Below are 17,500 nucleotides of genomic sequence, written 5' to 3' on the forward strand. Positions count from 1 at the left end.
ATATTAGTTATTTAGTACCAAAGTCCTCACGTCACTCCCGCTAACCATGGGTCACAGAAGTATTTTTTTTCTAAAATTGGGAGATCTTACAGTGTTCCAAAAAGAAACAAAATCAGCCCGCGATTCTGTCAGGTATGTGACTGTGTCGTTTATGATATTGAGTTACATTTGAAAACGTCTGTGTTTGGAGAAAATGTATTTATGTTCTTACTCTTTGGATAAATTAGTACTTTATCACCGTCAGTTAATGCTTCATATCCAAATGAGTAAAATCGGGCTGATTTGTTTATTTTTAGAACACAGACGTAATCTAAGGTGACCCTATGGGATTTACAATAGAAAAAATATCTCTATGACCCCGGGGATAATGGCCTCTAGTGGCAGTGATGTCAGACTTAAAATCTAGGATTGAGCAGTGGTGGAAAAAGTACTCACATTTTTTACTTAAGTAAAAGTATCAATACTGCAATGTAGAAATACTCTGTTCCAAGTAAAAGTCTGGAATTCAAAATGTACTTGAGTAAAAGTACTAAAGTATTATACATATAGTACACAAGTACAATATTTTCCTTTGAGATGTAGTGGTAAAAGTACTGAAAATTGGAAATACTCTAGTAAAGTACAGTACTTGAGTAAATGTACTTAGTTACGTTACACCACTGGGATTGAGTCAACATACTATGCATAGGCATGTTGACACGCAACGTTTTAGGGATATTTTTTTTTTTCAGTTTCAAAGCTTTTTTGCACTTTGCAGAAACAATATCTTTTTTTCTGACGACCAGGCTGATGGTAGAGTATGTTAATACAAGATATTAACTGTTACATCTACAGTGGTTGGAGGTGGTCTCCCTACTCTTCCATTGACATCTAGACCCTGGTTTCAGGATACCTTCTGGTTGACAAGTAGCCCTGCCTATTAAATGCTCATATTAAGCCCAATAACTCCCCTGGTCAAGCTTGGATTCACTCCTGCCTGAACAGTAGATGTTTTGTTTCCCATGCAGAGACCTGGGTTAAAATCCTGTGTGTTCCAGTTGCTATTACCTCTTTGCTGGGAGAGGACATAAAAATTACAGATTTGTAGCTTCAAGGCGTTTTCCACTCTTGTACGTATGTTTTACTTTAAAGTTATAAATCCTGCAACATAAATATTGATTCCAGAGGCGTATTATTTAGTGCTGCCCTCGACTAAAGAAATTCTCAGGCCGGCTGACAGTCATACGACTTTGTCAACAAATTACATTTGTTTATTTCATTGACAAATGTATTAAAAAAATCCCACATACAATCAGACAATCAGACAGACCGGCCTCGTTGAAATTCCTAGACTGGTAGAAGTCTACCATAATACAATTTAGAGAAAATATTATTTTAAAAAAAACATACACCTGAAAGGCTGTATGAGAGATGTGCTTATCATTATGTTGAGAAATAACTGATTCAATGTAAAAACACATGAAAAGCACTAAAACCAAACCAAACGATTAATTGCCTACTATGTGATGGGACAGTTGTAGTATTATTAAGCTTGATGCATTTTTATAACCCCACATACACACACGCACACGCACACGCACACACACACACACACACACACACACACACACACACACACACACACACACACACACACACACACACACACTCACACCTCCTCGGTCTCGTTGCTGTGAAAGTGACAATGCGATGTGACTTGACCCAGTGACAGGTGTATTTGTCAAGGATGTGGCTGTCTCTTCAAATCTGCAGACAGAAGCATCCAAGTAGAGAGAGAGAGTTTCTGACCTCGGATCGTATCAACAGCAAGCCCTCCGCACGCGGATGCATGTTTAACCACTTGAAACCCTGCAGCATCCCTATTCTGGATGGAACATTCCCCGTAAATAGCCGATATTACAAGCTCAAGTTGGGGACGCGTTGTGAGCTTGTAGATCAGCTATTTTTGGCGAAAATATTTGAATACAGTGCAAATCCGTTTAACTAAGTATGGAGGGTCTAAAGCTGGCTCCAGACCAATCCAAATCGGCCCGACTTTGGGCCGATTTGGCTTCGGGAAGCGTCGGCCAGTCGGTTAGGGGTCCGTCGGGGGGTCCGTCGGGACCTTTTCGGCCGACCCAGAGCCGACCGAACATGTTCAGCTTTTTAGCCGACTGGCAGAGCAGTGGCAGTGACAACAAAGGGCTGTCGGTGTTGCCAGATTATGTGAGAGAAACAAGCGACCATGTCTATGAAAACCTACATTCACTGTTTCTCGTTGTTGCTCCCAGAGAGAGAGAGAGATTGATTGATTTGACCTACTTTCGCGCAGTTTTGGTGTGCAACACAACCCTCGTTTAAGTGAATTGCTTTCACCTGCTGCTGCTATGTGGAGCGCAGTGGTGGAAAAAGTACTCAAATGTTTTACTTAAGTAAAAGTATCAATACTGCAATGTAGAAGTACTTGAGTAAAAGTACAAAAGTATTGGTATCAAAATGTACTTAAAGTACCAAAAGTAAAAGTACTCAAATGTTTGAAAATAGCAGATCTACAAGCTCACAACGCGTCGCTTCGCGACGTGTTGTGAGCTTGTAGATCGGCTATTTTCAAATAGCCTAGGTATAAAATAGAGCTAAAGTGGTTACTGTATGTTTTATAATGTAATAATTTATATCTGCAAAGTAACTAATAACTAAAGTTTTCAAATAATTGTAGTGGTGTAAAAGTAGAATATTTTCCTCAGAGATGTATGGAGTAGAAGTAAAAGTACTGAAAATTAGAAATACTCCAGTAAAGTAAAAAATCCTCAAAAGTGTACTTAAGTACAGTACTTGAGTAAATGTACTTAGTTACTTTACATCACTGGCGGAGTGTGCGCTACAGGGCATATCTCCGCCAAGCCAGGGTGACCTACCCAGGCTCATGAAATTCATATGCAGGCATAGTAGCCAATTAGAATGAAATCTGCAAAAACGGACTCATATACTGATACAGAACCATATATTGGCTATATATTATGGCTGTCGGGTGGAAATCTTGTATGTTCCTTTTTTATTATTATTTAAAAACAATAAAAAATCGTGAAAAAAAAAAAAAAGCTGTAATTATTAATAATTAAGAAATACTATATTTTAAAGAGTGAAAAATCAACTAAAGTCATTATTAGTGCAAGTTCATTAACATTTCATTTGAATGAAAATTAATTGTGGGTAAAATACATTATGTGAATCTAATGTGATTAATGTGACCCCTACTTCAGTCAGTGAAGTCCAGGGCTGAATGTGACATATTGAGACCTATATAACTAAATATTGGTCATTTGCCAACACATTATTTTGTGAAATAAACGGGTTATATTTCACAGATAGTTATACTATTCTTATAATATATTAAAATACAATGATCCTTAACCTTCAAGTTAAATGCATTATTTCCGTGGACTTAAAAATCATTTTTGGACTTAAAAATCATTATTATTTTTTTGGATGGCCTTCCTGCCCTGGCAGGAAGACCGGGCAGGGCCTTTCCAAAAAATTACAACACCAAAGGCCAAGTGGCCTTGCCCCTAAAATGACGAAATTCCAGGCTTGAATGCAATAGATGTACTCTGAGTCTGTTACAAGTAAAAGTCCAGAATTCAACATTTACTTGAGTAAAAGTACTAAAGTATTGGTATAAAAATGTACTTAAAGTACCAAAAGTAAAAGTACAAAAATGTTTGAAAATAGCAGATCTACAAGCTCAGAACGCGTGCATCGCAACACGTTGTGAGCTTGTAGATCTGCTATTTTCAAATAGCTTATAGGTATAAAATAGGGCAAAAGAGGTTAATGTATGTTTCATAATGATTTATATCTGCAAAGTAACTAGTAACTAAACATTTCAAATAATTGTTGTGGAGTACAAGTATAGACAATTGGAAATACTCCAGTAAAGTAAAAGTACCTCAAAATTATACTTAAGTACAGTACTTGAGTAAATGTACTAGTTACTTTACACCACTGCACGTCAGTGAAGAAAAAACGCTGGGAACATCCCTAAGTGGCTTTGCAGGGAAACAAGCCCAAAGTCGCTTATAATAAGCAGACCTGGCAACGCTGGCACGCTAAAAGTCAAATTAGCACATGAATGGCCAGTCGGCTGACAGACTTAAATGGTAACTTTTGCCAACCGAATACCAGTCTGTTGCAGTCTGGAGTAGTCTGCAATAGTCTGGACGAGTCTGTTTGGTGCGGAGTTGCCTTAAGTGAGGTTCAGGGGTTGTCGTGTGTTCCCCTAAAAAAAAAGATTTTTATCCGAAAACAGCCGATCTACAAGCTTGCATCGCATCAGCTATTGTAAGCAATTTAGAGTAATCTATATATTTAATCATATATCTGAGCATTCCAATGTGTTTCTAATGCTCCAAAAACTTAAAATTTACACCAAGTTTTCCAAAAGTGTCAAAAGTTGTTATAGAATGTGACCTCACACCATTGAAAGTAATAGCTGAAAACCTCACAAGATGGTACCAGCTGTCCATTGAACCGAAGTGGATGGGGGAGGAGCGGTCGCTCGCTCTAAATAGCCACCATCTTGGAAATGGTGCAAATTATGGGTTCAGGCACCGAATCTAAAGGAGAAGCATTCTAACAAGTGTCTAAGAACATGAAATAGACACCAGGTTTTTATTTGTAGCTCATCTGGTTCAAAAGTTATAACCAAAACCATTTTCAGGTGGCAGCCATATTGGATTTGGCCGCTATGGCAACCCCGAACGTCACTGGCTCGGGCGCCCCCGCTAAAACATTAGAGCATGCCCTGGGCTACATCTGGGCCTAATTCGGTGCTTTCAGACTGATTAGCGTGAAAATATCCCTAAGAGCCTGGCCTGCCTAGTAGACCTCTTCTCACAAATCTTTCAGTTGTCTGTATGGTCATTCGATTACCGTCTTGTATTAAGTGCAGCCCACGTTGCTCTTGTTCTGGAACGTGTTCGTGTCTGCACTCAACAATTATACAGTAGTAGCCTATAATCACAACCACATTCTGTCCGCTGTCCGCAGGCCTATAGTGTCTATACAGTACGTGGATGCTGCAATCGGGCCTTATATGAGTGACATCGGACCCTGCTGGCTTGATGGGCGGGCAGGGTGGCAGTGGAAATGGATGCCCTGGGCTGCTCAGCTCTGAATCTGAATTGCTTGCAAAAAAAAAAAAAAAAAATGCCACTCTTGCAAGAAAATCCATTCAAATATTAATTGAAAGGCTGTATCTGCTTATGGATCCTTAGCATAGAAAAAGTGGGAGCATCACTGTTTCAGAGATGTCCTGTTCAATAAAACCACACAAGGCACCGAATGAAACGCAGACAAACATTTCCGGTGAATAACTCGAGTGAGAGCCTCGCAGCTTGACTATTGACGCTTAACGATGCGCGGTTTGTCAAATGTATTTCAATTATAGTCTTTAACTTCAGGCACTCTCACTTTGCCATGAAGGGATTTTAATGGAGTTTTCGTGGCAGCGCAAATGTTTGCCATGCAAGACGGTGCTTATCAGCGAATAGCAGAAAAGAAGAAAGCTTTCAAAACTCAAATGGACTTTGGAGGATAATGTGACATGAGTGGCTGAGCATCGGAGTAACTGCACTGTAAAGTGCCGGACTCAAATCTGCTCAATATCTGTCATCACTGTTTGAGTGAACATGTGTACAATGCACAATATGGAGACAAGGTTAATCTCCAACACATATGCCGGGGATACAAACATGGGTGCTGGCATCTCATTTGGCACGGGACGTCAGATCCGCCATTCTGTGGGACATGAATTCTGTCTCCAGCAACACGATCATCAGCATCATCATCATCATCATCTCTCTCCCTCTCTTTCACCCATACTCACACATAGTAGACTACGATAAAACGGTCTCCTCTCCATTCTGTGTCTCTAAAGCCCCTGGATCTTCCGAGCACAGGTGCAAGCCTGTCGGGCTGCGGCCCACAGGCCCAGGCCGCTGTAACAGGAGAGGCGAGCCGCCGCGAGAATTACAACACCTCCATTTCTCACACTGACATAATCCCCGCGTTTTATTTGTCCCCTTGTAATTCTTTTTATATCTTAGCGCTTATGTTCTTTGGCATCCATTCAATCCGGGGCCTCGGGATACTGCGTTTGTGCGCCTGCACCGAGCCCATATGTGTGCCGTGCTCCAGTTAACGCGTATTAGTTCCATTGTAACTGTGACTAAACTGGCACGTCTCACGCGGGAGATGGGCTGGCTTTGATTGACAGCCCGTGTCTGGATCCTGTACTTTGAGTCTCACGCAGACGTGTCAAACACGGGCTCTGTCAAAAGCATCGCTCACTCCGCTCCCCGCCTGCGTGTCTGTCAACGCACGTACACAGCAACCATGGAGAGCTACAAGGGGTTCACAGCGTCTGTGAATTACCGTACATTTTCTCTCTCTGTGTGTGTGTGTGTGTGCGTGCGTGTGTGCGTGCGTGCGTGTGTGTAGGCTACTTGAATTACTATACTCCTGAGGGCCAAAATGTCCTCGCAATTAATTTGAAAAACAGTCATTGTGACGACAAATTTTCCTCACAATAGAAATTGTTGTTTTATGGTTAAAAAACTAAGTACAACTCAGGTTTTATGGGTTACGGTTAAATATGGCACACAGAAATAAGGTAAAACAATACATAAATTGCCTTCTAAAACATTTTATGTCTACAAGCTTGAAACGCGCCGTGAAGGGATGCGTTTTGAGCTTGTAGATCTGCTACTTTTACAATTTTTGTATTTAAATCTTGAAAAGTAACTGTTTCTACCCGACAGAGACGATAGAAGACGCGTGTGTGTGTGTGTGTGTGTGTGTGTGTGTGTGTGTGTGTGTGCGTGTGCGTGTGCGTGTGCGTGTGCGTGTGCGTGTGCGTGTGCGTGTGCGCGCGCGTGTGTGTGTGTGTGTGTTTCTCTCTCTCTAGAGTGAATGTTATCTCACACTTCACTGGTTCACCATTCAGAGTTCCTGCAGCAGAAACTAAATTAAAGAGAAGAAGACAGACAAGAAAAAAGCCAGACACCAACCTCACCCTTTTTTAAACCAACTTGCTCGAGATTTTTGATTTTTAAGTGTGCGGTTCTGATTTATTTGGAGCTTTAAAGGAAATCTGTTAAATCTGTGCCACGTGACACCAACGGTCTTAAATATTGTTTTCACAACTGCACAAGCTAATTACCGTTAATTTTTCATCTGTGCTCCAAGGGTTGTAAAGAGGCTGTGATTAGTGATTCATTACTTCTCATTACCTGCTCTGTCACAGTGTTTCCTTTACTTATTCAGGCTGATTAGCAGTACATGACCCGCCTCTACCACTGAGCCTGAGAGAGACCTCAGACCAAGTCTGCTGAGGATGTAAATACTACTGTACTACTAATACTACTACTCAGTTGTGGAAAAAAAGTAAAAAGTACTCATTATGCAGAAGGTCCCATTTCACAAGTTTTCAAATGTATACAAATATTTTGAAAATAGCAGATCTACAGGCTCACAATGCATCGCATCGCGACGCATTGTGAGCTTGTAGATCTGCTATTTTCAAATGGCCGAAATGTATGTAGGGCTGAAATGGTTAATGCATGTTTTGTAATAATAATTAAAATCTACAAAGTAACTAGTAAATAAAGTTTTCAAATAATTGTAGTGGAGTAAACGTAAAATATTTCCTTCTGAGATGTACAGTAGTGGAATAGAAGTAAAAGTACAGAAAATTGGAAATACTATATCTCAAAATTGTACTTAAGTACAGTACTTGAGTCAGACAGACAAAGAGACAGACAGACAGACAGAAATAATAATTAGTCTATTCCAGTGACAGTGTGTCTGAATCTCAAGGCAACATGTCCAGGTTTTGTCAGAGAAAAAGTCAGCTACAAGCCTCTGATTGGCTGAGCTGTAATGGAAGTCTGTGGTTGATCAATCATGTCTGTCATGCATTTTCTCTTATCTTATTGGGTGGTCCTTATCCTTAACCACTTTAATATAGTTATCTAATATCTAATCAACTGATGACTGTGAGACTATAGGGACTGCTAGCAGGGCTAGGCTTTTGTTTGTTTGTTAGTTAGAGCTAGAATAGAACTAACAACTAAATTAAATTGAAAATTAAATCAAATTGAAAACTATAGTGACTTTGCTTGTAACATGTCAAAGCAGGTCTTGTTTTGAAGAATTCCAATCTTCATTAGCTCACCTGAAACTGGTGTATGTTGTTAATGTTGGCTAACCTTGGCTAAATGCAGACAAAAAATAAGACAATGCAATCATAATCATTGTCTAATATTCCAATGTTCAATTTTAGGGTCATCCATTCCCTCCCTTATACTTGTGATAATTCTTTGATCTGAGATGTTGCAGTTAATCACTGCATCAACTTTGAAGCTCAGGCAGTTTGGTCAAAATTAAATTCATAAATACACGGAAATTATAAAATTGCAGAAATGTCTCAGCAATGCTCTCAGTTGGCCTACCTTGGCTATAATGCACTGCAGGAGAATCTGTACCGAAAAGCATTCACACTACTGAGTAGCCTAAAACTCTTCCCAGGTTGTTCATTTGATTGTATGGCCGGAGGGTGGTGCTACAGGAAAGGTCATGGGGTCACCTAAAACAATAGGTTGGGAGCATGAATGAGCACAAACAATGTAGGTGGTCACAGAATAGACAAACAGACGTTAATAAGGTTAATGTAAAAGAAGGGTAGCATTACTTTGCATTCAAAACGGCAGTATAAAGAAGAGAGATTTTATCCCTGGTTGGATACAAATTTGTTTAGCCGTTTCACAACTTCAAATATTTACTTTCAGAAGAGAGAGAACATTTTGATGTCATAACAGCCAGTGAACAATTGACTGTCTGTGAGAGTGAGGTCCGTCTGTCTATTTCCAGGTGGGGGAAATGAAGATTGACTTACTGAAGGTAAACAGCGTGTAACTTTGAACAAAAGGCCAGGGTTGAGCTAAAGCCCACCTATCATCTCTACATCTCACCTGTCTGGGATAACATTTCAGTCACGCCAGTCAGCCTGCAAAGCCACAGCAGACCTTAACCTTTCATAAGCCCGCTACATGCTTCATGCCGACTGTGTGTGTGGTGTACGTGGCATTTGGGGCAATATGAGACAATGGCAGCCTCAGTGCCATGGTACACAGAGGGACTTGTGGGAGGTCTGAGTGTGCCTCCTAGATCAGTGTTTTCAACCTTTTTTGGGCCAGTGCCCCCTATCCAATATCCAGGTCCCTTACCGTCCCCCACCCCCCCCCACCACCCCACACCCAATTAAAATGTAAGCTTTATTTTTATTGTCTATTGTTGCTTATATAATTGAGAAAACATCTCATTGATTTCCAAATATCAGAATTACTGTTACAGAATACTGTTGGTTTTTTATTAACACACCATGATACTGACATGATACTGACCATGATACTGACCATGATAATGACCATGACATCATCAGTATCATGTCTGTATCATGTCTGTATCATGTCAGTATCATGTCAGTATCATGGTCAGTATCATGGTCAGTAGCCTATCATGTCGTTATTATGGTCAGTATTATGTTAGTATTATGGTCAGTATCATGGTCAGTATCATGTGAGTATCACCCCCCCCCCCCCCCCCCCGACCGTGTCGTTGACATTATTGGATGGATGGATACCACTAGTAGACTACAAAAACACAGCAAAGACAACTAACAGAAGAAGCGGGCAAGTCCGTTGCTATGGTGATCAGGAGGTCCACTCCATCTATGAAGCCACTCTGATGCAATAACTACAACATTACACATACCCTCACTGTCAAAGCCTCACAGACATGAAGCATGAACCAGGCTAATAATGCCATCTTTAAAGCTACAATAAAACATTATTTTAACCATTCCACATGGTAATGTTAATACAATATACTGTAACTAGTAGTAGTACATGCAGTGGTTGGGTCTCCCTACTCTTGACATACTGACATGATACTGACATCATACTGACCATGATACTGACATCACTGACCATGATACTGACATAAGTATCATGTCTATGATACTGACATAAGTATCATATCTATGATACTGACATGATACTGACACGATACTGACATGATACTGACACGATACTGACCATGATACTGACCATGATACTGACATAAGTATCATATCCATGATACTGACATGATACTGACATGATACTGACACGATACTGACCATTATACTGACCATGGTACTGACATCATACTGACCATGATACTGACCATGATACTGACCATGATACTGACCATGATACTGACATCGATAGTCTTCCATTGTGACATTTAGACACTAGAGTCGGTTAGGACACTTACTGGTTGACAATGTCAATAAAGTTATTTGAAGCAGACGGTGTACCCGATTGGACCCTATAGAATGTACATCTGTATTGCAGACATCGCTGCAATACCTCTCATTATAGGGGGGAGGCAACGGACGTAACACTAATGGAACAGCAGCCTCCTTCATTCTGTGATATCATTATTCCTTGTATTAAAAACGTATACCTTCCTGTGCATTAATGACTCTGATACATAACAGAAACATCATCCCTTCCACGCAAAAAAAACTGCAGCGCTCTCAGCACGACATTGGCTAAGGTAGTGAGATGTCAACTGCAACATTCATCACCATTAGGTGTAATTAATAAACTTCTCTAGGATTAATTAATGGGGACCTGCTTTGAGGGAAACAGTGCTTAATTAGGAGCTTTGACAGGATGAGGCCATGGGGATGACTCACATCCAGGGGGCAGCGTTGCTCGGGTCACAAGTGACATTTCTCTGCAGATCTATCTATCTATTCGTTTTTGTTGCCTTTTCTCCTCCCAACACTATTAAAACCAGTGGTTCGCTTTTTCATGTCAAGGAACCCCCAGACCCAGATTAATATGTATAGGGCTGCGGACCCCCATCTGAAAATATTTTTGTGCCAGTAACCCCCCCATACAAGATCTGTGTTGTTAAAATGTTACAAAAATATTCCACATTTAAAAAAATGTAATGCTTTCGATGAAAACAGCAGACATACAAGTACTTGTATATCTTGTAAGATATACAAGGTTGTACAAGATTGTAGATCGGCTATTTTCAAATAGCTGATGTAGGTTATATAGGGTTAAAGAGGTTAAACTGATTTTCATGCTATATTAACTCCTTTTGCTGAGGACCCCCTGGAACCCCCCCCCCCTATTCAAGGACGCCTGGCTGGGGGTCCCCGGACCCCTGACTTTGAGAACTGCAGCGCTAAACTTTGCCGTGCCCTTGGGTCTACCACTCCCAACAGCAAAACGTGGTCTGGATCTGGCCCGCCCTGGCCCGGCACGGCTCAGAAAAGGTATTGACAGGTATGACAGCCTTCTGATTAGCCAGTCAGCTGGAGGGCCACGGCCTGTGTCACCTGTCAGGTGGAGAGATGGAGGATGAGTGAGCCGAGGGAGCGCCGGAGCTCAAGGGGAGGATGAGAGAGAGTGGAAGAGGAAGACGCTGGTAGCGGAGAGAGAGAGAGAGAGAGAAAGCGCCCTAGGAGGAATAAGGAAGAGAGAATGTCACCGGCGGCGACGATGACATTCGGCGCCCGGGACGCACATACAAATACGAGAGGCCCCGGTGACAGTCGGCGCCGAGATATCACAGAGACACCTGTGGGAAGTGTTTGTTGGTTGAACTCCATTAAAACAAGAGGAGCGCTTGAAGATGACAAATGTAACCCAAAGTATCTGTGATGGGATCTGGGATTCGGTGGCGGCGGCGAGGGACTCTGAAGGGAGCTGGGGGAGAGAGAGAGAGAGAGAGAGAGAGAGAGAGAGAGAGAGAGAGAGAGAGAGAGAGAGAGAGAGAGAGACACACAGATAAATAGAAGGGGGAGTGTTGGAGTTGGAAGGACAGTAAACGGATGTCAGACTACCCAGGCAGAGAGACAGAGACACAGAGAGAGGGGTGGGTGGGCTTTGACAGACATGTCTCACGCGGGCTGACAGCTCCGTCAATAGCCCCAGGATGGCCGCCCTGATTGACAGCTAGCAGGTGGCGCCTGAATGGAGTTGTCAGGCCGACTGTCAGTCAAGCTCACGCCGACCGTGGCTACAAGGCCACAGCTGCACCGCCGCACAGCTGCCCAAGGTGATCTCTGGTCGTACGGGCAGGATGCTGGCGCGCCGGTCCACGGCTGCACAGTAAAAATCCTTCAGTGTCTGTTTATCCATTTGTAACTCAGAGAGTGTGCACATGTTTGCCCACTCTCTGAGTTGAAGGTGATGGAAGTGATATTTTTTGGTAAAGTATGTGTTGAATAGCTCTGTATTCTGATAGTAATCATTGCCAGAGTGTTTGTTCAGTAACATCTTTCCAGCTCTTTGGTAAAGAGAAAATACCGTTTCAGGTTGGGATATCATATAATAGACAAGTGATTGGGGTCTTATTGTAGGAGCTATATACAGACTTTCCTCTATTTCAGTGTTTCTCAACCTTTTTGGGGCCAGTGCCCCCTATCCAATATCCAGGTCCCCCACACCCAATTCAAATGTGCACTTTACTTTTATTGTGTATTGTGCTGCTTATTTAATTTGATTTCCAAATCAAATTTGACATTAAACTGGACTGTTAGTATGTGATTATTATGTAATTATTAGCCTACTTCACAGGGAGAGAAAAAAAGATTAAAAGTATAATTGTATGGATGTCAGGCCCTGTCACATCATGTCCCTCTCACAGCACTGAATGACAGGGCTATCATGGCCCTGTCACGTGACATGGTAGCATGTTACCATGGTCAGTCTCATGGTCAGTCTCATGGTCAGTCTCATGGTCGGTATAATGGTCGGTATCATGGTCAGTATCAGGTCAGTATCATGGTCAGTATCATGGTCAGTATCATGTCAGTATCAGGGTCAGTATCATGGTCAGTATCAGGTCAGTATCAGGGTCAGTATCATGGTCAGTATCAGGTCAGTATCATGGTCAGTATCATGTCAGTATCAGGGTCAGTATCATGGTCAGTATCAGGTCAGTATCATGGTCAGTATCATGTCAGTATCATGGTCAGTATCATGGTCAGTATCAGGTCAGTATCATGGTCAGTATCATGTCAGTATCAGGGTCAGTATCATGGTCAGTATCAGGTCAGTATCATGGTCAGTATCAGGTCAGTATCATGGTCAGTATCAGGGTCAGTATCATGGTCAGTATCATGGTCAGTATCAGGTCAGTATCATGGTCAGTATCATGTCAGTATCAGGGTCAGTATCATGGTCAGTATCAGGGTCAGTATCATGGTCAGTATCAGGTCAGTATCAGGGTCAGTATCATGGTCAGTATCAGGTCAGTATCATGGTCAGTATCAGGTCAGTATCAGGGTCAGTATCATGGTCAGTATCAGGTCAGTATCATGTCAGTAACAGGTCAGTATCAGGGTCAGTATCATGGTCAGTCAGTATCATGATCAATATCATGACACATGATACTGACATGATACTGACATTGATACTGACATCGAACTGAATTCTGGGAATTGCAGTTCTTACAGACCATAGAGAGACACTGTAATAACAATGGAGCTACCATGTACCAGACGTGTTACCAAAAAGACTACTAAAATGAATATGGCACAGTATGACTTTTTCTTCTTTACAAAAACATATCACTTACATCCCCTTAAAAGGGGTGTATGTAGTGTACTCGTGATTGTGCTAAAATCACTGCAGAAGCAGGCAGCACGCGTTTGCTTTCTTTTAGTGTAGATTGGGCCTTATTGTACTGTAGAAGATATATAATACAGACTTTCCTCCATTTAAAGAGAGCAGAGGAAATAAAGCATTAGAGTGCATTATCAATGAATCTCAGCTTTTTTTTCCCCATCTCCTTGGTTCCTCTTAATTGAGCATTGTTCCAGTGCTAGGGTATGAAGCATTGGAGTTAATGGCCAATAATTATACGTGCGCGAGGCTTTCTCCCTAGAGTGGTATCCAGAACAAATGGAAGCATTCTACTTCATTACATCTGCCACGATTACAGCCTGAACATCTGGTGCCATATTCTGACAGATAGACAACACTTGTGGACTGGAAGGGAAATCGAGAGATATTTTACCAAGAAGAAAAATATATAAGGCTGCAACTATTGATTATTTTCTTAGCAATTATTCTATTGATTACTTTTTAGATTAATCGAATAATCAAGAAGAGCTTTTTTTTTTACATCAAGGAATCAATGTGAAAAAGTTCAAATAATGTTTTTATAAGCGATTAAATCATCTGATTAGTCTGAATAACCACTTTTTTTTTAAACTATGCAACGGTGTCACGTAAAATAACCAAAATAGCCATTCTACAAACTCACAACATGTCGCATTGCGACAGCTTGTGAGCTTATAGATCTTCTATTTTAAAATGTTTTGCTACTGTTATTCTTATTCTTATTATTTCGCACCAAATACTCTCTTTTGACACCAAACACTCTGGCTGTCCACTTTCACGTCACAACTTTTTATTATAGACAGCTTCTTCGCTACAGATAAATACATATGGTGTCTCTTCAAGTGAACACTGGAATGTACATCAAGATTTATGCTTTTTTTCTCTTTTTTTTGTTAACTTGTCATCTTTTGTCCTCAGTCCCCCTCCTCCGTGACCATGATGCTCAAACAACATTCACAACTTAAGTCAGTATATCTGCCGTTGCCACGACAGCAGCATTCAAGTGCCACACAGTGACGTCATCACCACGGTGGTCCGCTGCTCTCTCCCTGGCGTGGGAGGCGTGTCTTCCACGAGACCAAGCGGCGGCGGGGGCGTGGACAGCTGGCGGCAGGAGGAGGAGGAGGAGGAGGAGGAGGAGTGTGAGCGGCGCAGGCGGCGGTCGGGGTAGAGGGTGTTGTCGAAGGGCCTGCGGTGAACGCACAGGACGTGGGTCTTCAGGTTGCCCTTCTGAGAGGCGCTGTACGGACAGTACCTGCACCGGAACGGCTTCCCACCTGGGGACACAATGACACATAAAACCCCCCTCTCAGTATGTGGACTCAACTCAACCCAACTCTAACTTAATTGTGTTGCCGTCGGGCAGTAGTTGTATCTACATATTTCATCTTTCTTTTTTTTATTCATAACTTAATGCGCTTTTTTAAAACTTTGTTGCATGACAGGGTCGAGCAAAAGTATTGAAAATTGCAGATGTACAAGCTTGTTGATTTGCTGTTTTTGAAACTTCTTTTTGGGGGGGGGAGGCCAGGTTGAAAGTCTGTATGTGGGTTTTATAAATATTTAACCAGTAAAAAGTATTAACAAGAGAGTTTGTGACTAAATAATAACGCATACATTGGACATGCAAGGTTTCAAACCGACAGCGACAATTATGAAGTACAGTTTAAAAGACTGTGGTCAACCAAGGTGCTGTACATGTCAATGATCAAATAAAAAACTAATAATTAACACATGAGATAAAAACAAAGACAGGACACACATGCACGTGTGCACACACACACACACACACACACACACACACACACACACACACACACACACACACACACACACACACACACACACACACACACACACACACACACACACACACACACACACACACTGTCTGTCATTTCAATGGTATTCAGATTTCAGATGTGTCAGAGTCAGACCTTCCTGTTGACCGGTGTGTGTGTGTGCGTGTGTGTGTGTGTGTGTGTGTGTGTGTGTGTGTGTGTGTGTGTGTGTGTGTGTGTGTGTGTGTGTGTGTGTGTGTGTGTGTGTGTGTGTGTTTGCACGCGCGCGCGCATGTGTGTGTACCAAAGTGCTGTTCAGGTCAATTATGATCAAATAAAAAAACTAAAGAATAAGTTAACAAATGAGAGAAAACAGGGGGAATACAATAAACAATCTCTTATTTTACAGCAAATGCCAGGGTGTCAAGTAATTTGTACTTTTGAATGCTTAAAATAAATCCAAGTTTAACTTAAGTAAACATTTGACAGAGCAACTTTCTTAGTTGAGTAATATTTGACCAGGAGTACTTTGACTTGCGTACTGCGGTTGAGTGCTTTGTCCACCACTGGCCGCATAGTACAGCGTACAGTAAACGAGTGCTGAAGCAGCAATTCATATTTCCAAATTACTACCACTCCTCCAAAAAGGCTTCCATCTTTAACTCTGAGAGTGGAAAAAATGTAACCAAATGGACCCTTACGGGGTCCATTTCGTCCATTTCGTCCACTCTCAGAGTTACAAACGGTTAAATTAACACTCATGTGGTTCACTGTGTAGAGACTAGAGCCATTACAGACAACACACTCATCTACAGTTCCAACTCTTTAAGTTATGACTTAATGCGTTTGATTAATGGGACAATCAACGGCTCCGTTTCAGACGGACGGATACATAACATAAGGTCTCACGTACGCTCCGATGTGCCGGGGATATTAATCTACTGGCGTCATTCACCGTTTTGTGATTTATCAGGAAAAGCTGCCATGTGTCAAACAGTGACATCATGGCAGTGATACTTCACAGCCGTATGTTAGTCAGTAGTGGGCGGTTTATTTTTGTACTTTTCTTAAGGAATGCCGGCAAGTTAGAATTCATTGGAATAGATTTATTGTCCACGGAAATAAACAGACAGACGCCCATACATGGACGTTTGACACACACGCAAACACACGCACGCACAAGCACCCACTCACACAGACGTTTGTTTTTATTAGGACAGCAATTTTACGAGTTTGGCAAGTTTTAGTTTTGGCCATTTTACCCCTATATACAGTATTTTCAGAAACAGTACAGTATGTATTAACGTTAAAATACATCCATAAATAAATGTCCAGTAACCCTGAAGCCTGGGCACGCAATTAAGTATAACTCATGTCTAATCCTAACCTTAACCCCAACCTGAAACCTTTCCTAATTGTAAGCCTAAAGGGCCGTCCACACACCAAGCACTATAATAACTATAACAATAAATGTAACTGTATTGTTCCCCTTTGTCTTTGTTATAGTGGTGGTGTGGACTTCCACTTGAGTCACAACTATTTTGAAAACTATATATTTATACGTAGTTGTAGTAGTTTCAACCCATTAAAACCGGGAAAGTATCTGAGTCATTTGTGATTTTAGCTATAACGACATACGTTTTTCAGAAAAATCTGGATTTAGAACAGTTGTTCTAAAAAATAGCAGATATACAAGCTCACAGCGCGTCACATCTGCTACATCTTTGAAAAACCTTGACATTTTTTAACACCTTGAACACAAATCTTCTCTTCTGGGGGTCCCTGGCACACAACATTTTCAGATGGGGGGGGGGGGGTCCGTGGCCAAATACATCAATTTGGGGGTCCTTGGCACGAAAAGGTTTGAGAACTACTGATTTAGGAGGCATATTTTGTAGAATCGGCCTCATGTCTTAATGGGTTAAACATCAACCAAGCATTTCTCTTGTGACGACCAGGTCCTCACAGTGTCCACTTCTCACATTATAC

The 17,500-nt window shown here is 41.5% G+C and overlaps 1 protein-coding gene across 1 annotated transcript in view; it reads right to left on the reverse strand.

Annotated features, from left to right (window-relative positions):
* Positions 1–14,636: 14,636 nt before the first annotated feature.
* LOC308092317 (uncharacterized protein) overlaps positions 14,637–17,500 on the reverse strand; it is a gene marked incomplete at its 5' end in the record, with an annotated part of 45,996 nt that continues 43,132 nt past the window's right edge. Inside the window, one exon of the mRNA XM_080438167.1 lies at positions 14,637–15,007. Within this exon, the coding sequence (XP_080294293.1) occupies positions 14,730–15,007 (278 nt within the window). The 3' untranslated portion in view covers positions 14,637–14,729. The remainder of the gene's footprint in view (positions 15,008–17,500) is intronic.

This window comes from Gymnoscopelus braueri (assembly GCF_963280865.1).
Source record: "Gymnoscopelus braueri genome assembly, chromosome: 9".
Taxonomy (NCBI): domain Eukaryota; kingdom Metazoa; phylum Chordata; class Actinopteri; order Myctophiformes; family Myctophidae; genus Gymnoscopelus; species Gymnoscopelus braueri.